General features: G+C 33.6%; 1 protein-coding gene and 1 long non-coding RNA gene across 2 annotated transcripts; one reads left to right on the top strand and one right to left on the bottom strand.

Moving 5' to 3' along the window:
* Positions 1-315: 315 nt before the first annotated feature.
* LOC130967540 (uncharacterized) lies at positions 316-2,643 on the top strand. The gene is made up of 4 exons (XR_009081367.1): positions 316-645; positions 886-934; positions 1,701-1,815; positions 2,309-2,643. It is a non-coding gene; the product is annotated as an uncharacterized LOC130967540 (long non-coding RNA).
* Positions 2,644-7,927: 5,284 nt separating this feature from the next.
* Positions 7,928-11,190, bottom strand: LOC130966977 (DNA-directed RNA polymerases II and V subunit 6B-like). The gene is made up of 6 exons (XM_057891798.1): positions 11,048-11,190; positions 10,641-10,677; positions 10,365-10,546; positions 10,212-10,263; positions 8,318-8,385; positions 7,928-8,045 (listed from the first exon to the last, which is right to left on the bottom strand). Exons 1-6 carry the CDS (start codon positions 11,149-11,151, stop codon positions 8,000-8,002), a joined length of 489 nt encoding a protein of 162 aa, XP_057747781.1. The 5' UTR covers positions 11,152-11,190; the 3' UTR covers positions 7,928-7,999.
* Between the last annotated feature and the right edge of the window lie 13,081 nt (positions 11,191-24,271).

Genomic DNA, 24,271 nt, shown 5'->3' with positions numbered 1-24,271 from the left:
AAATCAATGAAATTCACAATTTAATTTGATCAAAATAAGAGAGAGCAAGAGTTGGTGTCTAAATAATTTTTTTAAGGCCATTTATAACATACAGATTTATTCATACAGATTGAAGGATGTTGTGACAAGTGGTAGGGTGATGCTTGCAGTGAACAGGCTTGGCAGAGCTTGTCGGGCTTGCTAGTTAAATGGAGCCGGCTAGGAATAACGAGCCAAGGTTGCAAATCTCCAACTGGGTGTAGGGTTTATGGGCTGCTCCATTGGTTTTGTTTTTTCATTTGGGTCATCAGTGGTGCGCTACTTAATTTTTGTGGAATAAAATTGGCCACTTCTTTTAGTGATATGTGGGTTGGGTCATCTTCTAGCCCCAATAAACTTGCGCTGCCAGATCCGCCACTGTTGTAATCCCTCTTCTCTGGTCGCTGTCGCCGTGTTCGTCGCTGCTCGAGCTCGCCTTGGTCTTTCTGCTTTGGTCCGCTGTGTTCTTCTGCTCACGCCGTGCTGAAACCTCTGCTCTGCTTGGCATTCTGAAACCTTTGCTCTGCTCCGAACCGTGGTGCCGTGCTCTGTCCTCTCAGGTAAATCGACAACTCTCCACCGTTCACCTCTTTCTCTCAAGCCTCTCGCCTCAGGCTCGGTCCTCAGGTATCTTTTTCTCCATCTCTTTATTGCTTATTTCTTCCTAGTAATTTCATGGAAGTTCTATTTCGGATCATTTCTTGTGATGTGCTGTTATCAAATTACCGAATTTAGGGTTTTCCTCTTGTTGATTTTGGTTTCGGTTCCATCGAATTTTGATTTTGGTCCACTCCCTTCGATTGGTAATTTTGTGATTGTGCCACTACTTTAATTTTGGATTTCAATTTAATTTTTTTACTGATGCAGAGGTACATAAAGCAGAACAATGACCTTGCTCTCTGTGCACCCGGGATGGGTATCAATTTCTTTCACTTCTCTACTTTCTTTTCTTCGTGCACCTTATTACCTCATTACTTCTTTTTCCATTAGGTTCCCATCATGAAAATTATCATTGTTTTAATATAACCGATATGATACAATTACTTGATTGATTGTGTCAAAAGCAATTAAGAATTAAGATACAGGAATTTTAGATATAATTGAGTTACTTTGAGAATGAGTAGTTTTGAATTTTGAGCCAATAACGAAAATCCATCTTGCATTGTTTCTTCTCGAGTTCTCTCCGTGCTTCTTGAATTGTCATCACTTTTGGCTAACGAGCTCAAGCAAAAGCTGAAGTAGGTGATAAGTATGTGTATGCAACTATTGATTGGTCGCCTCATGATAAGTTATTAGTATATTGATCATTCAGATAGCATATGAGAATATTTACTCTAACTTAATTATGCCGTGGATTTAATCTATTGGTAAATGACAAAATTATATTCACAAGGATTTTTTGAAAAGTTCATGAGCATTGCTGTTAATGCCTAAGCACTGCACTTAAAAGGAGCTGTGTATGTAGCAATATTTGAAGTGCTTTTATGAATTCAGCATCTAATTTATAATTGAAGTTTGGTGTTTAAGTGTTGTTTTGTATATATCAATTGCACCTTTATGACTTTGGTGAAATTTATATCAATTGCTGCTCTAAAAAGAATGTAAGACTGTTGAAATTAAAGCTTTACCAAATTGAATTTAAGACTCTGTTGTGATTGAATTTGTTTGTTTGCCATGTACAGCGGTGACCACACAGTAAAGATAATTGATAAAATTGTGAAACTGGAAGTTGCGTAAAGGTTCTAGTTGGTCATAGAAGGACGCCTTGGTGGTAAGGTTGTAATCTGGCTTTTCATAGTAAGTGATTGGATCTATTTCATTAATTTCTTTTGGTGCTTATTGTATAAAATAAATCCTCTAGGCATGAATTTTGATAAGATATGCATTTAGGAAGTGACAATTCTATGAAATTCAGCACCAAATTTTCGTTATTATCCATCAAAACCATGGGCTGCTGTTCAAATAGTGTGGTTTTTTAATGTTTTGTTATTTGCTTACTGAATGCTGTATTCTAAATTTGTATTTGAATAATATGTTCAAATGGTTAGTAGTTGTTAGTTTGAATAACTTTTCAAAAGGACTTGCTGTGATAAACATGGAAATAAAGAGCTTCCTAACCCTGCGCTTGTTGCTTCTTGCTAAAGGCATGGATAATGCATAGGTCTACTTTACTTCATGCCAAACCACTAGTTAATTATAAGCATTACTCACTAATGTTTGAGAAATCTGAAATTTGGATAAATGTGAATTTTATATCTAACCAAAGGTATTTTTGCATCTTGCTTTCTAGGTTTGGGATCATCCTTGTTGAATTGAAGTTGCTAGAGACAGAGCCAAGTAAAGCAAAGAGGAACATGGTGGGGGTTTACATCAATATTCATTGTTCAAGACATCAGTCTCCGAAAATGGAAAAATAGAAGCTAGGAAAAAATGAAGGTGTAAGGAAATTGGAATAGTTAGTTATGCCCTTCTTGTATTGCTGAGTCATTAGATTTATAGCTCTTCTTAAGTCAGAATATGTATTTTGTTTAGAGACTTTTTATTAAATCGGCTCGTCATATTTTGATATGTGAATTAGAAATCTTTATACATTATATCTAATGTTTTTTGAAATTTTAACATGATAATATTTAATGGTTGTCCTTTTTTTTTGTCTTTAATGATCCAAATTATAATAGAATGCTTAAATTACGAAAAAAATGTCAAAATATAGCTATGGTACTACCACAAGAAAAAAGCAATAGTTTTAAAATATTTTCGAGGAGCCTCTAAATTGATGCCATAATAATAATAGTGGAGACAATGCTTGTAAAATGATGCCATAGTAGGTTGAATTTCCGAGTCTTCACCCTCAACGTATAAAGAAAACCAAGAATGAAACGTAACTCATAATTGCGCCAACTATACCGTCAAAATATCAACCACAACTCTCCCAAAGGAGGGTATATTTTACTCCACAAGAAAGTGGCAAAAAGCAATCTTTATAATTAAAAAACACATAATATCGCTACTGCCCTTGTAGTTAACTATTTAAATTTCATTATATTACTAGTGAACTCATAAGACAGTCACAAAAAAAAAAAAAAAATTGGAAACCAACACTCAAACAATCATTATTTAGCGACATCCACAATGAGAAGACCAACGGCGTAGACAGATCGCGGTGGCTGAAGCTCGGTATGCTGTCACGAGATGAGAAGAGTGATCTGAAAACCGATCGGCCTCCTTCTCACCCAATTCTTTTTTGGAACCACCAACAAGGCCCAACTCGCGAAGCTGGCAATTACGGAACCCAGCAAAATAAAATTCCGTTCCAGTTCACGCTAACAACTCGACTCAGCCGACCGTTCCATCAGTGCTCGCAACTTCATGACAACCTGCTCCATTCTGAAAAGGAAGACAGCACGTGTCAACAGCAGATGCAAAGATAAGAAATATATGTATATCTGTATAAAATTACATATGTACAGTAGAGCGACCCTTTTTTTAATATGTAGAAGGTAATGTGGTTGTTTGCACAAATATAATTTTTTCAAAGTAATTAGTTCAGGATTATATTAGTCTCTTTTATTTTTGTGGGGTCTTCATAAAATAAAAAAAGAAGTTCGTTGTTTGTGTCTTTAAACTATTAGTTCCATCAGTATAGTTAGAGTGTGTTTGGCAAACATGTTGGTGAAGAAAGAAGTGCGTTTGAGCTTCTTGAAAGTTTCACTCTTATGTTTGGCAATTTTTTTCTTTCTAAAAGCAGAAACGATTCTGCCTCTAAACCCACATTGAGAAGAAGCTAAAATTTGTAGCTTCTGCGTCACGTTCATGGTTGCTGATTACCTTTAGAAAATTAAGTGAAAAAATTTGTTCTTTTTTACCAACCTTACCCTTTATTTTCTTCTATAAGAAGGATACCAATAACTATAAATTTCACTGTGTAGTTCTTTCTACTTTTTCATAGTTTTTTCTTCCATTTTTTTTCCATCAAAATCATTCAGATTTGTTTCAATTACTAATAAATTGAATATTTTAATTTTTTTTATTATTTTTAGTACTCATTTTCATATTTTAATTTTTAGTGTTATGATTTATGATGTTATGTTTTTATGAGTTTTTTTTATCATTTTCTATACTATTTTTTATATGTATATTTTTTTATGAATTTTTTTTATTTTTGTTTGACTTTGTTTATATGATTTTTTATTTATTTTATTGTATTTTTTTATTCATATGACAAATATTGTTGATTTTTTTTTTTTTTTTGTAGTGCTATAATTTTTCAGATATTTTATTAATTTTTATAATTTTTTTATTATTTTTTGTTCATATGAATTCTTTTTTTTTTATCTTTTACTACATTGTATTTATATTGTGTATGAAATTTTTTTATTTATTTTATTCATATGTATTTTATTTAGTTTTTATTGTATTTTTTGTTCATATGATATATGTGGTTGATTTTATGAAATTTGTATTATTTTTTTATTTGTATGATTTTTTTTCTATTTTTTGATGTACTCTATCTTTGTTTTATATTAATTTTTTTATTTTTTATTTTGAATTTGTAAAATTTGTAATTGTAATTAATATATACTACGTTTATTATCCAAATTTTGTATAATATAAACTATGATCCTATAAAAAAGGATAAAATAAATAAAAAATTAATTATAAGTAACAATAAAATCATAAATAATGAAAATTTATAGTTCAAAATAATACTAAATTAAAGAGTACGGATAATATTAGAAAAAGTATAGAATATTTTTTTGTTTAACATTATAAAATTTATAGTACTCTCTTTGAATAAATGACCATTTGTACCCATGAGAGATGAAAACGCTGACATTTGTACCCATGAAAGCTCGAAACTAATCTTGTACCCATGATAGATGATGTCCGTGTGACAAAAGTGCCATGGCTTGGATCTGAGTTTGGTTTGTGGGTTTCCGAACCTACGTGACACTCCCAACCTCCCCCCCCAATCTGAGCCAACCATTCATCTTCATCTTCATCTTCTTCACCATCACCATCACCATCACCATAACCTCCATCACCATCACCTCAGCACCGCCACAGCCACCTCCCTTCACCACAACCTCCGCCGACAACGACTTTAAATCGAACCAGCAGCAGTAGCGGCATTAGCCGCACCAACAGCTTCCCGCAACAACAATGCCATCGAACAACTTGCAAAGGTATTGACATAACCCTAATGCAATAATGTCTCAAAATTCTCAATCAACCATGAAAATAGAACGGTAACAATGAGGGTTTTGGAACAAGGATAACTTACTAAAACTTGAAAAGAATAGAGGAATGGAGCGGTAGCAGTATTAGCTTCGTTTAAGCACAAACAACCCCACGGCCACCACCACAGCAGCAGCGATTTCAGCACACAAGAGAGGAATCAGAAATAGAGACAAGGCTGAGCAACAAACGGAGACAGTGGTTTCGGCGACAGCGGCGTCGACTCCCGCTAGTGACGGCAACGAGCTCCCGTGATGATGACGACGACTGGGTGTGGCGGTGGTGACAGGATCGGCTTTCCCTCTCTCTCTCATCTTTGCGCACTTTCTCTCCCTTTTCGAAGCTCGACAGTGACGCATAGTGAGGCGCGATGGCGGCCCTAGCTCGATGGTGGCTGGACAGTGGCGGAGCACGACGGCTCCTCTTCCCCCTTGCGGCGTCTCTGGCTCGCGACGGTGGTGGTACGCGACGGTGGCTGGTGACGGCGCGATGCCCCCTCTCTCGGATCTCTTCTCGTGCTCTCTCCTCACTCTCTGAATCTCTCGTTTCTCTGCTCTCTTCCTCCTTGCTCTCTTATTTCCTCTGTTAGTGTGTATGTCATGTGTTTTTGTCGCCGGAGGTTGTGGTGAAGGGAGGTGGCTGTGGCGGTGCTGAGGTGATGGTGATGGAGGTTATGGTGATGGTGATGGTGATGGTGAAGAAGATGAAGATGAAGATGAATGGTTGGCTCAGATTGGGGGGGGAGGTTGGGAGTGTCACGTAGGTTCGGAAACCCACAAACCAAACTCAGATCCAAGCCATGGCACTTTTGTCACACGGACAGCATCTATCATGGGTACAAGATTAGTTTCGAGCTTTCATGGGTACAAATGTCAGCGTTTTCATCTCTCATGGGTACAAATGGTCATTTATTCTACTCTCTTTCATACTTTTTTATTATATTTATTTATTTATATAATAAATATTTTTTATATTATTTTTGTTAGATTATGTTTTTGCATATATATAAAAAAATAAATTGACGTCTCTTTTAGTAATTTTTCATCTAAAAGTGATTTTGAGTAGTATAATCCAAACAACATTTATTTTGCTATAATCAATTTTGATACAAATATTGCCAAACATAAATCACGTTAACTCAAACTTACTTTTCATCAAAATCAATTTTGTAAAATCAATTTTATGCAAACCCACTTTCGCAAACTGAAATCCAAACACACACTTATTGGGTTATATGAAACCTTTATAGGGTTGGTAGCTGCTCACATCAGTTCAAATGCGGCTCGGTTGGATAACACATGCTGCAGCAAGTTCTGCTAAGTTGCTGTCTATCAAACAGTAAACTGCCAGATGTTTGCATGGCCTTCATCGAATGAGAATATCTGTATGAGAGTATCTGTACGTTATAATTGGCCTTATTAATTTATTACGCACACCCGAATACAGAACATCGAATAAATTTTATTTTTTTTCCATAGGAAGTACTACTTTTTTATTAGAGTAAATACCTAATCCAGTTTTTGTCTATTTTTATGAAGGACAAAGCGATTTCTATCCAAAAAAAAGGACACTTCGACTTTCAATCTTTTTATTTTGAGACAATACGATCTCTCTATTAAAAAAATTATTTAAATAATAATAAAAATTGATTTTGTGGGAGTTTTATTTGTATTTTGTGGAGGTTTTAAATCTCCACAAACTATTAATAAGTTTGTTTTTGAAAAATTTCTTCACCAATGATGGTAGTGGTAATAGTGGTAGTAATTAACTATATTATTGAAAATAATTTTGTGAAGGTTTAAAACTCCCATAAAATACAAATAAAACTCCTACAAAATCAATTTTTATTATTATTTAAATAATTTTTTCAACAGAAAAATCGTATTGTCCTAAAATAAAAAGGTTGAGAGTCGAAATGTCCTCTTTTTTGGACAAAAATCACTTTATCCTTTGTAAAAATAAATAAGGACCAAATTGAATATTTACTCTTTTTCTTAATAGCCGGCCCTAATTGACATATTTTTTCTATTATGACCGTATGGAATTTTATTTTAGGACTGAAGTGAAAATGGTGTAATACAAGGGAGTTTATAATAATATATGATTGTATTTTAGTTTAAACTATTTTTTATTTAAAAAATTAAAAAATATTAAATAAATTAATATTGTTAAAAAATTGTAAAATGTCCATGATGATGCTTTTTTTCCATTCTATTTTGAATTCTATATGTTATATTATTAAAATTTTAATTTTGATGTACTGATCGTATAAAATATTTTATACAGTCATATAATTATTCTAATTATTTTTTTAGATGATCATTCATATGTTTAATATAAAAAATAATTATTTTTATTAATATAACGTTATATAATTAAATACACGTGTAAAATAATTATACTACATTGAGCATCAAAATTAAATTCTACTCTCTACTAATACCATTGCGGCCGGAATAACTTATACTACTATATTATGGTTCCAATTCGGATTCTCTAGAGATGGAAGAAAAAATCAATATCTAATCATGTATCAAGTCTCATCGAGGCATATATCAATAAAAGACCCAAAAAAAAAAAAAACGGTAAAATAGTTTGGCTAAAGAGACAAGTGTAAAAATGCCATTATTTGAATGCTAAATAACCAGGTAAAAACAAGTTATGTGTGCTAACATATATTAAGCATAAGTTAATTAACTTCATCAATAAAAAAATTTCCATCAAGATATCTTCCTCTTATACCTCAAGCGTAAGGATCTATCATATCAGAAACATTCCACTCTTTGTACCTGCATAGAGTGCAAATTTCACTATATATATATAATCAATGGCAATTCACACACATATATATAGGATTCTAATATGATTATTATACTATGGTGATTATATTGAATATGTAAGTATCGTTAAAATTAAAGTCATATTTTTTAAGTAATATTTTTAAAAAAGTATTATTTAATAAAAAATTATTATTTTAATTTTAACAGTATTTTTTAAAAATATTATAGTTATAACTGTAATCATCATAATATATATAATACGATTTAATCATTGAACTTACGATCCATCAGGAAATTGCCTTCGGATAGTGAAGGGTAAGACCCCCTCGCGAAGCTCCTTTATTGCAATCTTTGACAATTCATGGTAAAAAAGGAATCAAAGGTTAACAAAAAGAAAAATGATATGAATGCTATCTGTCTATCGAAAAAGTTTTGAATAATAAAAAGTTGATAGGTTGAAATGAAATGAGTGACACCTAATATTCATATGATATGGATAAAACACAATGATTATATAACTTATTACTATGCCATAAACAAAAGTAAGCGCTAACCCTAACTAATCCTAAGATTATTAACTAATTAAATTAAGTACAAACCCTAAAGTTAGATCTTAACAAACTTAACTTAATGTCTATGACCTACTACTTTGACTCAATAATCAACAAATAAGGAAGTGTATATTAAAGTTAGAGTTAGATTTAGACCGTTTCAAAGTCTAGATTCATAGTTTATATATCAAAATTTTCTAAAAATAGTTAAGAAAAAATATAAAAATTTAGGGGAAGTACAATTTACAGATAATTGAAGACATCGACAAATTCTCTAAAAAAGTGGCATAAAAAATTGGTAATATAAATAAGAAAATTACGAAGTTTGAGAAAAAAATCAAAAAAGTAGATGATATAGTAAACAAGGGAGTATATAATAAAATGGTGTAGTATATAATAACCTAATACAGTATTTTTTTAAAATGAACTTGTTATTAAAAAATAAAAAAAATAAAACAAAAAATAAAACATCTTAGATTCTAATCTAAAATTTAAACCCTAAGCTTTAGTCTCTAGCTAAATTATAAATATTAGACTTTAAATTTAATTTATTAATATAAAATATAATAAATAAAAAGTTAAAATTTATTTGACTAATAAAGAGCGGAATCCTATTTATTTAGCATGAAGCATTATTTAAAGATGGATGAACCGCGAAATGAATAATTTATTTTAATCAAATTAAGCCTGTATCTCTAAATTGGATAGGTCAAAGATTAATTTGTCGTAGATCTGAATTCTATTTAAGAGTATGTTTGAAGTTATTGTACAGACAAGATGAATCCCTAATCTTTACTTAAGTGGATGAGGGAATTAATCACTCGACCAATCTAAATTGGTTTAATTGATTTCAAATTTTCCTAGAACCTCAAGAATGTAACGGGAAATGTGTATATTTTTTTATATATATAATTTAATGGCTTTTCGACAAAAGTATTGTTTGGGTTTTGACACAATGTCAAAGGATTATTTTAACCCACGAAAGAATTATTGTTCATTTGTCTAACTTTTCTGATAGATAAATGTCTAAATGCACCGCACGCTTTTCGGCCTTCTCATTTTTGGGCTTTTAGCCCTGTTTCAATTAAAAATAAATAAATAAATGCACCTCACACTTCTTATTTCTTTGTAACTTCATTCTGTCTTTATATTTGCTCTTCTTTTTCAACTCTACCGGTTTACCCCTCATTTCACTCTCTTGTATACTTTTTTCTTCCATGGGATTCTCCATGCTGCCAAGACCAAACACATTTCGCATTATCCTCTTGAGGTTTTAGGTGAATTTTAAAGTAATCATATTTTTCTATTCCTTCATATGTAACGTGCTTAATTTGATTTAAAAAAAATCATATCGTAATAATCTCACTCATGGAAAATGTATTTCATTTCAAACACACTCAATTCTTAACACCTTCATGTGAAATACCTTTTAAGTCACAAACGTATTAGGATATTGTGAAAATGGTAACTCCTGTACATTATTAAGCAACAATTTCTATTTTTCGAAAATTTTAATTTATTTAAATTAACTTGCCAATGTTTCTATACATGGAGTACAAAATGAATTTTTGTGCAAGTGCTAATGGTAGAAAAGACTGGCAATATTGGAAGGAACAATTATTACCTCAAGTGGATCCGTTTCACCATTCAAAGGTACCATTACAGGTGCATCCATGCTACAAAACCATAAGAAATTAAAATATCATAGTTTAGCATAATAATTATCATGATATGAAATGTTACTATAATCAAAATCAGAAATGCCAAAAAGTAATACCTTATCTGAAGAGCCCTTGTTCCCAAAATCTTTGCTCTTTCATACTTTGTCATCTGTGGTTTTTTCATTTTCTCATCTGATAATTTTTCACTCTCTTTCTCTCTTTCTTTATCATCAGTTGAAGTTTGGACACTAAATAAATCATTGTTTTTGTTATTATCACTTCCTTGCTCTTCCTTCCCCTGCAAAATATATAATAATAAATTAACATATTGAATAAATTAAGAACACAACATAACAGAACGAACAAAATAGTTGAATTAAACACTTAATTACCTCACCATCTGAACTAAAAGCAATATCATCAGCAAGTCTGCAATAATTACATATTTAAAGTTAGATATATTCAAAAGATAATATCAATTAAGAACTGGTATTAACTAATTAACCATAATGCATAATGTTTGAACTGATGAAGTGAAATGAAATTATAGTTTACCTTTTCAAACACCTTGCAAATCAAATGGATTAACATACACATTGCTTTAGCATCAAAGAGAGGGGAATATGTAGACAAATTTTGTGTATATATGTTGTATAATAATTGTTGTCAAAACTCAAAAGGCAAAACAAATTAATAATTATATATACATCATGTGATATTAAAACCAATAAGCAAAAGAAGTAGATAACCCTTCATCTCAACAATTGATTAAAAGAGGAGAAATAAAGAAAGGAGTTACCCCATGTCAATATCCACCTCATCTTCAAAGGATGCCATTCTCTCCGAAGTTGTGTTCTGAACTTGTGATTCTTCTCTGCCTCTTTTGTGGTGGTATAAAACCATCAATTGTTAAGTTAGTTGAGATTTTTACGTTAAGTTTTATTCTGAAAACCGAACCGGACAACTAATTAAATTGGGCTGGTTTTTTGAATTACTGAAAAAAACCAAAAGTTTCTCTCCCTCAATTCACAAATGGCTAAACCCTGTCAAAGACAAGAAGGTTGCAGCCACCTTCAAACTTCAGATGATAGCCAGCGGGGTTGCCGTCATCGCCTCTTGAAGGTCTGCTTGGAGCTGTTGGCGTTGCGGTCTCCATCGTCGTCGTCGGCCTTGAACTCTTGGTTGTAAAAATCAAACCTGATCAGCCAGTTTAACTAGCAAAAAACTAATTGAACTGGTCAAACTGGTAAAAAAATGGGTAAAAGAATTGGTCAAACTGACAATTAACTGCTAAACTAATTGAACCGACCGTTTTTCTTGAAGATTTCCGGTTTTTACAAAAGCAAACTGAAAACACCCTCCTCTTTCTCTAACCCTAAACCCACTCATCATCATCAAAATTCAAAAGTTCTCATTACCCAGCCGGCCATCCCCCACCATCGCCGAAAGAAAGTGGAGGCTGAAGCTACATTTGTTTGCATGCGTCGGTCAGGAATCAAAGCTGATTGTCTAGCATACTCAGTTAAAAAGGCTATGACGTTGTATAAGGAAATGATGATGGCCTCTATGCTCGTGAGAGAAAACATGTGGGATGTTGTTGATAGAGTTATTAGAGATATAGAAGAAATTAGTGGCATGAATCCACAAGTTATTCCGTCGGTTCTTGTTAATGCGGGGTGTTATGATCATGCTGCTAAAATGGCAATGAATTAGATCATGAGATTTTTTTATCTATTTTGGGTTCATATAGCTCATCTGCTAGATATTCAGAAGCATGCGAACTTATTGAATGCTTGATAGGTCATGCTCAAGACGATAAAATGATCACTGAAGCACTCATCATTAGCTTGATGCAGCCTTGGAGGAGTGCAGAAGTAAAGGAGGAATCGATTTATCCACAAGTTGTACAATGTATGAATTTCTGATTCAGGAATGCATGCAGAATGAACGACCCACCACTTGTTGTTCACAATCCCGGTTCAATGTTTAGCATAGGTAAGGTGGGAACCTCTGCGAGCATGTCCTGAAAGTTATTAGCATCTATCGAAAGAGAAGGTCCATTCCGCCTTCTGTTGGCTTTTTTCAGTATCAGCAGCCTCTTAAAAACTATAACTCCGTAAGTATAATACTCACACTTAATTGGCTTTAAAATCACTCTCTCATATAAATGATATTATTATATTTTTTATTTTTTAAATTTACTAACACTCATAATAATAATAAGGAGAGAATTTTTTAAAACAAATACTAAGTATTTTAGTTCATGAAAAGATGGATAACAACATACATATGAAGCCTTTATATAAGCAAACTTTTATAATAAAATAATAATTCTTATAACAACCTTAGCACTAGTTGTCATAATTCAAAAAACATGTAGAAACTTTGACTAGTTAATTCCTTGTTCAATTTTACTTTAAATTTTTAATCATCAATCTTGAATCTTCTAATTCGTGATTCTTCATTCTTCCAATATGAAGATTATGAGTGCAACTTGTATTCAATTCCAATTCAATTTTATTTTAAACTTCTTTAATGTTCTAGTATATTGTAGTTGTACTACTTTCTTGAATATTCTTGATTTAATTTTCTAACATTGCATCCCTTAAATCAAGCTTGTAGAGTTTATCATTCCAAGCATCTTCTTCAACTTGTAAAATAATTCGGTCTTCAATGGCTTTGTAAATATATCTGTAACTTGTTCTTTAGTTAGACAGTACTCGATCACAACTTCTTTCTCATTTACCAATTCTCTAATTTTATGAACCCAAATATCAATATGCTTCGATATTCCATGAAATACTGATTTTCACAAAGTGCAATAGCTGACTTGTTATCACAGAATATTGTTGTTGGAGTACTTTGTTTTTCGTTCAATTTCTCAAGAATTCTTCTTAGCCAAATTGCTTGCGTTGCACAATTTGCTACTGCTATATATTCTGGTTCTGCTATAGAAAGTGCTACTACTGATTGCTTCTTTGATGACTATGAAATTGCACCAGAATCAAGATGAAATACAAATCCTGAAGTACTTTTTCTTATTTCTATATCTCCAACCCAATCACTGTCAGTGTAACCGATAAGATTCACTTCATTAGTATTTTCGTAATAAATACCATCATTTAAAGTACCTTTGATATATCGAAGAATTCTTTTTGCCGCTTGCAAATGGTTGGTACAAGACTCCTCCATAAATCTGCTAAGCAAACCAACTCCAAACACAATATCTGGTCTGGTTGCAGTTAAGTATCCCAAACTTCTAATCAAACTTTTGTAATATGTAGAATTTACTATTCTTCCTTTATCTTCTCTCAGCAACTTGAACTTCTCTTTGATTGGAGTAGAAACTGGCTTTGAATGCTCCATTTGAAATTTCTTTAAAATATCATTTGCATATTTCTTCTGAGAAATGAAAATACCATCATCTCTTTGAACCACTTCAATGCCAAGAACGTAAGATATCAAGCCCATATCTGTCATTTTAAAGTGCTTTATCATAGCCTCCCTGAATTCTGCAATTATCTTCAAACTGTTCCTAGTAAAGATCAAATCACAACATAAAGACACACGATCAAGATATCTCCAGGTTCAACGAACTTGATATAAAGAGTATGCTCAAACGGACATCTTCTGAAACCATTCTCAATGAAATAAGAATCAATCTTCTTGTGCCACGCTCTTGGTGCTTGCTTTAACCCGTACAAAGCTTTCTTCAATTTATAAACTTTATCTTCTTTTCCAAAAACTTCATATCCTACAGGTTGCTCAACATACACTTCTTCTTCTAAAGTGTCATTTAGAAATGCAGACTTAACATCCATTTGATGTATTTTTCACTTATTTTGAGCCGAGAGTAAAATAATCATACGAATAGTGTCTAATATTGCAACAGGAGCAAATACTTCAAAATAATCGATACTTGACTTTTGTTTCTATCCCTTAGCAACTAATCTTGCTTTGAAACGATCAACTTCACCACTTTGTTTGTACTTAGTCTTATAAATCCATTTTACTCCAATCGGCTTATTATCTGCTGGTAAATCTGTCAACTCCCATGTGTCATTCTTCTCAATGGCATGAATCTCCTCATCCATTGATTTCTTCTAATTATTTTTTTTAGAGGCTTCTTCAAAGTTCAATGACTCACAATCTAAAAATAGAGCAAAGTTTATGATTTTTTCATCGGACGGATCGTTGTCATTGCCAACTTCATAATCTGCTAATCTAGCAGGTAGTCTCCACTCTCTTTGTGATCTTCTAGTTGATTCTAGTTGTTTGGTTGTGTCGGTTGCCTTTCTTCTACTTCATCACATGTATTTGGAATTATAGTCAGCTGCTTTTCTGTCTTTGTGTTCCAGTCCCACATGTCTTTCTCGTCGAATGTCACGTCTCTGCTAATGATTACTTTCTTTATTTCTGGATTCTACAACTTGTATGCTTTTGAGTCTGTGCTATAACTAATAAAGATACACTTCTCGCCTTTGTCATCTAACTTCTTCCTTAATTGATCTGGTACGTGGGCACAAGCAATACACCCAAAGACTCTGAAATGATGAATGGAAGGCCGCTTTTCACTCCAAGCTTGCTCTGGAGTTTTATCATGAACACTCTTTGTTGGACACCTATTTAAAATATGAACTGCTATTGTGATTGTTTCTTCCTAAAACTCTTTAGGCATTTGTTTTTACTTGAGCATGCATATGACCAAATCCATGATGGTTCTATTCTTTCTTTCAGCAACTCCATTTTGTTGAGGAGTATATCTAGTTGTTAGTTGATGTTGAATTCTGTGTTGCTTAAAGTATTCTGAACATGTAAGATATTCTGTTCCTCTGTCTGTTCTGAGAATTTTGATTTTATAGCCACTTTGTTTTTCGACAAACGCCTTGAATGTCTTAAAGACATCACATGCTTCTGATTTCTGCTTCAGAAAGTATACCCATGTATATCTACTAAAATCATCAATAAAAGTGATAAAGTATCTGCAACCACCATTACTTGGAACTTCTACAGAACAGATATCTGAATGCACAATTTCAAGTAATCTTCTAGCTCTCCGTGACTTTCCTGTAGGGAATGGATCTCTGTTCTTCTTTCCCAGTTGACAAATCTCACAAATACAATTGAGAATATGAATCCGTAGTAGGCCAAAAACAAGTCCTTTCCTTGACAGATAGTTTAGGCCATAAAAAATGAAAATGTCTAAAACGCATGTGCCACAGCCAGTTATCATCAAGTATCACAGAGCTCATACAAGAGAGATTAACATGTTGAATTTTTAATGGAAATATTCTGTTTGAAGTCATCTTTGCTTTGTCTATGAATCTTCCGTTGTTGTCAAACACAGTGCAATATCCATGATAAGTTATCATCTTGTATCCCTTCTAAAATAATTGCCCCATACTCAATAAATTGTAATCAAGTTTAGGAGCATAGTAAACATCAGAAATATAACTCAGAGAACCATCCTTCAATCTAATTGGTATGTGCCCTTTTTCTTCAATAGGGATCTTTGTACTATTACCAAACTTCAATAATAGTTTAACAGAATCATCTAATGAAGAAAAGAACTACTTTCTACCAGACATATGATTACTACAAGCATTATCTAAGTACCATATATTTCCATCTTCAGCACATGAATTACTTGTAAAAAATAAAGTTTGAGTACCCGGATTATCATCAGTATTTTTATGTTGATTTTTTGCAACATGTGCTTGATTGTTATTCACCATTTTGAATCTGCAATCTGCTGCTTTGTGTCCATACTTTCCACAATGAAAGCAGTTGAAATTGGTTCTTTTTTTATAAAAATTGTCTCGACCTCTTACTTGGTTGACAGGCCTAAAATTCGTTCCACCTCTTCCTTGATTAGGTGGTGTAAAATTATTGTAACTTTCTTGGTTGTAATTGCCATGACCTCTATCTTTGAAACTTCCTTTGCCTCTATTTTGAAAATTAAAACCACGACCTAGTCCTTCTTGTGTACGACTTGATTATGCAACATTGTTTAAATTCACCCGACTTTTTAGGGCTTCTTCGGTTAATTTTTCTGACTTCTCTAGTATTCTACTGATGTGGCTTTCCATAGTTCCTTGCAACTCTGTAATTGTCATGGTATTCATATCGTGGGACTCTAGTATCGTAGTCACCACATGGTCATACTTCATCGGCATGGTCCAAAGAATTTGTTCCACCACTTTGCTATCGGACATATCTTCTCCATAGACTCTCATCTTATTGACAAGATCTTGACCACGAGTAAAATATTGCTCAACAGTTTCTGAGCTAGACATCTCGTACCTTTCATATTCTCTACTGAAAGACTGTAGCTTTGCTTTCTGAGCTTTATCTATGCCTTTATATGACAGTTTCAACGTATTCCATGCTTCTCTTGCACCTTTGGCATTTGCTATTTTGCCAAACACACCTTGATAAATTTGAGATAGCGCCAATTGATCTCTCCTCTGTTGGGCAGCATCTGCTCTTTCTTGCAAACCCGGTTCAATGAAATTCTACAGGTTTTGAGCCTTCAAATGGCTAGACATCAAAGTCTCTCAATAACTATAATCAAGTTTCCCATCTAACTTGGGACTGGACCACACAATATTGAAGGTGTTTGCCATACCGACTCTATGAATAAACAACTATGTGAGAACTCTCCCACACCTCACAAACTCTCAAACACCAAGCGCTGGATTAACCAGCTCTGATACCAAATGTAAGTATAATACCCACACTTAATTGGCCCTATGATCACTCACTCATATAAATGACGCTGTCATATTTTTCATCTCTTAAACTCACTAACACTCATAATAATAAGGAGAGAATTTTTTGAAACAAACACTAAGTATTTTGGTTCATAGAGAGATGGATAACAACATACATATGAAGCATTTATATAGGCAAACCTTCATAATAAAATGATAATTCTTCTAACAACTAAGCACTAGTTGTCATAATTTAAGAAACATGTAGAAACTTTAACTAGTCAATTCCTTGTTCAATTTTGCTTCAAATTCTTAATCATCAATCTTAAAGCTTTCAATTCATGATTCTTCATTCTTCTAATATGGAGATGATGAGTGCAACTTGTATTCAATTCCAATTCAATTTGATTTTGAACTTCTTCAATATTCTAGTATATTGTAGTAGTACTGCTTTCTTGAATATTATTGACTTAATTTTCTAACCGACTCTTTAATTCAAGATCATGCAGTCAGTCTCCTTGGCAGTTTCTATTCAGCAATGGTTAAATACCCTGCTTGATAAAGAAAGATCTTAATGAGAAAAGATCTGCTTAGAGACATCAAAAGTAATCTCACGTAATCAAGATCCGAAGTTAGATAATAAACAGTTTAAAATCAATGATGATATATCTCTTGATGGTGATGATTCTGATGATGCACTCAAGTTGTAGGTTGTCACAACAATGAAAATGGGATCCCATCTGAGAGGGTTAGAGAAGGCAGTCTACCTGCTGACATGGACGTTGATCTATCATCAATTTATATGAGAATTTTTCAAGTAATGAGTTCCTAGAGAAAGCTTTCGCCACTTAAGTGAATGAGGTTTTAGCTTCGTGCGATGATAAGGATAAATAACACAATTTAGATAAAGACTGTAAAGAATATGCAATAGATGTAGATCCCCCAGTCTTAGATATCTCATCGAAAACAGCGATTGCGAAACCCATCAGAATGGGTTCAATGATGTTCCTGGAGTAATTTCTTGTAGAAAAGAAGCTGAGCCATAACATCCCTTTGATATATCCATGGATATTGACCTACAGGTTGTTGTCGAGAAACGAACTCTTGGTACAATTGAACCAAAAGTACAATCAAAGAGGGTGCGAAATTGGGTTCAAATACAATGAAAAGAACATGAATTAAAATTCATCTATTTTTGATGGTTATTAATGGTATGACCATATTTGAGGTTATCAGCCAGCCTGAAGTGTCAATACTCAATAGCAAAGGATTAAGAACGAATTGCTGATGTGATCATATCGAGTGGTAGATAACTGATGGTGATTCGTAAATTGAGGATTTCTTTGGATTCTCTCCTTCCGAACAAACTACTAGAGGGTAAGCATGAAACTGTTTTTATTCTTCTTATTACCAAATAATAAGAGTTTGTTCTGTTTAACTTAGCTAAATTTTTTTGTGGTGCTTCATATATACTGTAAATTTGAAGTCTGCTTATGTTATATGGAGTTCACATCTAATTAATCAAGATATTCTGATCTGTCTAGGATGAAAAAGAAAAATCTCCGAATTGCTTCATTCTTTGTTCCCTTAATTGATGGAAGCAAAGAATTTATAACCTTATTAATGTTGAGCAAATCGCATGGTTTAAATTGTAAATGCGGTGGCAGTCGTGATTGTGATTGTGATTGTGATTATGATTGTGGTTGTGATTGTGGTGGTGGTTGCACTACGATGAAGGAATTGTGGGAAAAATGTGTAACAGCCACAACTGGCTCTATGATGCCCATATGGTGGACACTGCAGAAACATTGTAATAACTACTATAGTTTATTAGCCTATTATTTCTTAGGATTTTTATTAGATCAGAGTATGTTTTGAACATAGTAAAAACTTAAAAACAGTTAACTTAATGTGAAATTGATAACTGAAAGTTTGTAGATGATAATTTAGTCTAATCTGTTAAATTATTTAATGATTTTCAGCTATTAACTTCACATGAAGTTAACTGCATCTGAGTTTCTATCATTACACATACGTGTGGGTTGAATAGTTAATCCTATTTATTATATTGGTGTTTAATCTACTTTATTATATTTGTGCTTCACTTGTTACTTAGGATAAATATGTAAAATCGTCTAGGTTAATACTCACTTTGATTGAAAGAAAGTGGTAACAACATAAGCAAATAAATGAATTAAAATTTTTAAAGTTGTGTTTTAGGGTATTTGCAAGAGGAAACATTTTTTATACTCCAATAAAGAGTGAGGTTGTATTTGGTAAATTTTAAATGCATGGAAATTAACGTGTTTCAATTAGATTAATTTTAATTACTAAATTTTATTTTTGAATTATACATGAATTTTATACATTTTTTGGTATAGATAAAAAGGTGATATTACCTCCATTGAAAAAATATTTAATTGTAATAAAATAAACTACTAAAATTATGACATCAATAATTTTGAAAAGAAATGTTCTCATTAAATGTGATTTCTTTTTTTTTGGAAAAAAGTATATAGAATCAACTCCTAACTAGCTAAAAATTGAACAACTCAATTAATTATAATTATATTAATTAATTTTATTTATTTTTAATTTTGACTATTTGTTATTAATTGCTTTTAACTCAAAATAAATATTTGAATGATACGTTCCAAAAACTGTTCCTGGGATCATAGAAGTGAAGTCAAGCCCGATTCTTCACTCTCTCTCCCTCTTGACGGCTATGATGCATGGTTCTCTCTTCCTAACATCAATGGCGCCAACCTCTTCCATCTAACTATCCAAGCGTTGCTCCCTTCTCACGTGAAGTCAAGGCTTCTGATTCTTCACCCTTTCTCCCTCTTGGAGACTACGGTGCATGGTTCTCTCTTCCTAACATCAACGATGCCAACCTCCTCCATCTGGCTATCTAAGCGGTGCTCCCTTCTCAAGTGTAGTCTAGGCTTCCGATTCTTCACCCTCTCTCCCTCTTGTCAAGCTACGATGCATGGTTCTCTCTTCCTAACATCAACGGCGCCAACTGATGATTGGATTTTTGATGGTATAGAATTTTACAAATGAATTCTCGTTGCAAGTATAGTTTCTAAACCAATCAATAATCCTTTCATACAAAAAGTTGTTTGTCACTAAAACAACCCCTAAAATTTATAAACCGAAGTATTCAAACCTCGGGTCGTTCTCCCTAGGAATTACAATAAAGTGTCTTGTTATTGGTTAGAAATGTGTTTTGGGGTTTTGGATAAGAAGCATGAAAGTAAATGGCAATGAAAATAAACTAACAACTATAAAAGGCTCTTGGCAAGGTATGAAAATTAGAAGTCCTATCCTAGTTATCCTTCTCAATTGTGATGAGAATTGTTCATTGCTACCACTTAGTTAACCCTTACTAAATAAAGGAAAGTTAAGTGGATGAATTGACTTGAGCCACAAGTCCTAGCCAACTCCCAAGGAAAGAGTAGCTTTAGTGCACTCCAAACCAATTAGCAATCTCTCCAATTACCAATCAACAAAGGAATTAGATAACTCAAGTGTCACCAATTACTCTCCCTAGGCCAAGAGGAACAAAATCTATACTATATCTAGAAGAGGCATTTCAACAAACACATAAAAGGCAATAAAAGTAAACAACATAAATTGCAAGAATTAAAGAGAGATCTAACTACAAAGGCAAGAGATCAACAATAGAAAAGCAAAGAAGAACAATTATTATGAATTACCTCTTATTGAATTGAAAGAAAATGGAAGGAACAATAGTAGATCTACAACAAAGTATAAGAACATCATAAAGAAAATTACAACAAAGGAGTAGAAGAATGATGAATGTAACTACAAAGAATTGAGAAGATAGAAGTAGAAGAAGATGAATTAAAATCTAGATCTAGGAACTAAACCTAATCCTAATCCTAATCCTAGAGAGAAGTGAGAGCTTCTCTCTCTAGAAACTACTTCTAAAACTAAACTATGACTAATGGTCAAAAGTATTTTGATTTTCCTTCAATCCTTGGCTTAAATAGCATCAGAAATGAGTTGGATTGGGTCCACAAGGCTTCTAAAATCGCTGGCCACGTTTTGCTTTAAGTGAACCAGGTGGCAACAATGGTGCGTGCGCGTGCGCGCCACCATACGTATAGCAACTATGGCAAATCTTATATCGTTTCGAAGCCCCGGATGTTAGCTTTTCAACCCAACTAGAACCGCATCATTTGGACCTCTGTAGCTCAAGTTATGGTCATTTAAGTGCGAAGAGGTCGGCTTGACAGCTTTCCGGTTCTTTCATTTCTTCATGAGTTCTCCAACTTTTCATGCTTCTTTCTTCATTCCCTTGATCCAATCTTTGCCTCCTAAACCTTAAATTACTTAACAAATATATCAAGGCATCTAATGGAATCAAGGAGAATTAGATTTAGCTATTTTAAGTCCTAAAAAGCATGTTTTCACTCTTAAGCACAATTAAGGGAGAAGTTATAAAACCATGCTATTTCATTGAATAAATGTGGGTAAAAGGTCATAAAATCCCTTAAATGAAGCATAAGATAAACCCTACAAATGGGGTTTATCAACTTCCCCACACTTAAACCAAGCATGTCCTCATGCTTAAGCCAAGAGAAAGCAAAGGGCATCAACATTTATTCAATGTAACCTATCTATATGCATGCAACTAGATGCAAAATGGTTGTACCTACTTGGTTAAAAATAAATCAATCCTCCAAGTCATACATGCACAAGTAGGGTCAAGATCATATAACGATTCATGAATCCTACCAATTCAAATATAAAAATTGAAGTTCAAATAGACTTGCAAGAAGAACGCTCGTGAAAGCCGGGAATCAAGGAATTGAGCATCGAGCCCTCACCGGAAGTGTTTGCACTCTAGTCACTCGATGTTTGGAGTTGATTCACTCAATTCTCCCCTAATCATGCTTTTCAAGATTTGTTTTTCATCTAACAATCAACAATTATTCAATGCACGCATACATGTATCATGAGGTCTTTTCTTTAGGTTGTAATGGGGCTAGGGTCAAGGTAGGATCATATATGGCTAGTGGACTTAGGATTTGAATCTTTGATTAACTGAACTTTCCCACCTAACCTATATAATGACCTATACAATTAAGTAATCTATACCCATTCCCACTTTTCACATATGCATTTTCTTTTCATTTCACAACACTTATGCATTGATTCTTATGAGCTTCACTTGGGGCATTTTGTCCCCTTTATTGTCTCTTCTTTTTCTATATACATTTTTTTCTTTTCTTTTCTTTTTTTCTTTTCACTTTTATTCTTTTCTTCATTTTTTCTTTCAAACTATACACAACAAATCAATGCATAAGGTCTATACTAAATCAATACATGGGTATGTACCAATTCCCCAATATAAAAATACAAAACACAAACACCTTTTATCCCAACCAATGTCCCAAAGTTTCCCACTCTTGGATGACTCACACTCTAGCCTAAGCCAATCAAAGATCCAAATAAAGAACATTCATGTTTTCTGCTTTAAGGCTTGTAATGTGCTAAAATAAGAATAAGTGGGTTAAGCATAGGCTCAAAGTTGGCTAACAAAGGAAGATAAAAGGTAAGGCCATTTGGGTAAGTGAGCTAATGAAATGATGGCCTCAATCATATAAATGCATGAATACACAAAATAATGGACATAAAGAATCAAACAAATCAAAGATTACAATCATAGGAAGAGAATAATGCACACAAGAAGGAAGAATAAGTGGTTATAAGATGTAACCACACCATTAGGCTCGAATCTCGCAAGCTTGTGTTCTTAGCTCAAAAATCATGTTCCAAAATACATTCTAAGCAAGTTCAACAAAAAATTTTCAAATTGGTAGGGTGCCCTAAAACGGTTTCTTGGGAAAGAAATCATCACCCTAACCAAGTAGTCCTAATAAGAAGAAGGTAGTAAAATATGTACAAATTCTATCTAACATGCAACCTATCATGCAAATGCAATAACTAACTAAACATTGGGTTGAAAAAGAAAATTGTTACCATGGAGATCGGTCGAACAACCTCCCCACACTTGAAGATTGCACCGTCCTCGGTGCACGCAAAGAAGAGCAGAGTGGATGGGTTGCTACAATTGATGAGCTCCTCAAATGGTAGTGCGGATGACTTGTTTGTTGCCCCATTTAAAGGTATTCATTTCTCCCTTCTTGGTGGCCAACCTAAAAGGGGAGGAAAGAAGAACGACAATTAGGCCTACAACAAGATATCAAAACAAGTATAACGTAGGCCTGGGCGAATGCCAAATAAGAGTAAGGTTCTCACTACATTAGCTACGCATGTAGGTGAGAAAACAATAAGCTAATGGCATATTAACTAATACTTGATGCAAGAGTAAAATCGAAGCATGAAGAGCATATAGCACATCAAGTTCACATAAGAAGAAGTGGGTCATGAAAGACAATATGAGGTCATATCAATGCACAAAGACATAAGAGTCATACAAGATGAAGCATTGATTTAAAAGTTTCATCACCCAACAATATCAAACAAGTCAAGAAGCACCAAAATAATGCAAGAATTTCTCAACAATTGAGTGTAAGAATCCAACACCATTATTGAAATGACACTTAGAAAAAAAAAACTAAAAACATGCTATAGAAACAAAATGAAAATGGAAAGAGTAGAAGTATGCGAATGCAGTGAACAAAAGAAAATGGAAGATGAGAAAAAAAAACTCTTTTTTTTTACCGACGCGTGCGCGTCATGCACGTTTATACGTCGATGGGTATATTGGTCGAAGGACGCGTACGCGCCAAGTGCGCGCACGCGTGCGTCGAGTTAGGCGAGAGGCTTAGTGTTGGCCCAAAAGTGGCACAACTCTCTGGTAAAAGTACCAGGAGTGTGGATCGTGCAATCGACGCGCGCGCGCAAAGTGTGCATGCGCGTGCATTGCGAATTTAAGATCATGTGCGCGTACGCGCCAAGTGCGCGCACGCGTGCATAGACTTGTGCCTTAGGCCCAATGTTCGCACAGCGCAGGCCTAACTCTCGGGTTTTTGGCTGGGGTAGAATTTTTGCATCCACGCGTACGCGCACAGTGCGCGTCCGCGTGGGTGGTCGAAAAATGCTCCGGTGCGCGTACGCGTCATGTGCGTGCACGCGTGGATGGTGTTCTGTTTTTCAAAAATTTTTGCTATGTTTTTGCACCAATCCAAGCATTCCAAACCTCCAAGCTACTACCAAAACACCCTAAAACCTTATTTAACATGTTAAAATACTAATTAAACTCAACCAACTAATCTAATCATAAAATTAAACTAGTTCTATCAATATGTACAAAA

Source organism: Arachis stenosperma, chromosome 3 (assembly GCF_014773155.1).
Source record: "Arachis stenosperma cultivar V10309 chromosome 3, arast.V10309.gnm1.PFL2, whole genome shotgun sequence".
Lineage (NCBI taxonomy): Eukaryota > Viridiplantae > Streptophyta > Magnoliopsida > Fabales > Fabaceae > Arachis > Arachis stenosperma.
Note: the sequence above shows the minus strand (reverse complement) of the source record. Positions and strands in the feature narration are given on the sequence as shown.

What these genes read in the sequence shown, in the direction of transcription:
- LOC130966977 (XM_057891798.1), bottom strand. Translation starts at nt 11,151, where the DNA reads ATGGTTTTATACCACCACAAAAGAGGCAGAGAAGAATCACAAGTTCAG. An exon ending in GAGGTGGATATTGACATGGG is followed by an intron (nt 10,678 to 11,047) that starts GTAACTCCTTTC and finishes TAATTATTGCAG; the next exon opens with ACTTGCTGATGATATTGCTT. An exon ending in GTGAAACGGATCCACTTGAG is followed by an intron (nt 8,386 to 10,211) that starts GTAATAATTGTT and finishes GAATTGTCAAAG; the next exon opens with ATTGCAATAAAGGAGCTTCG.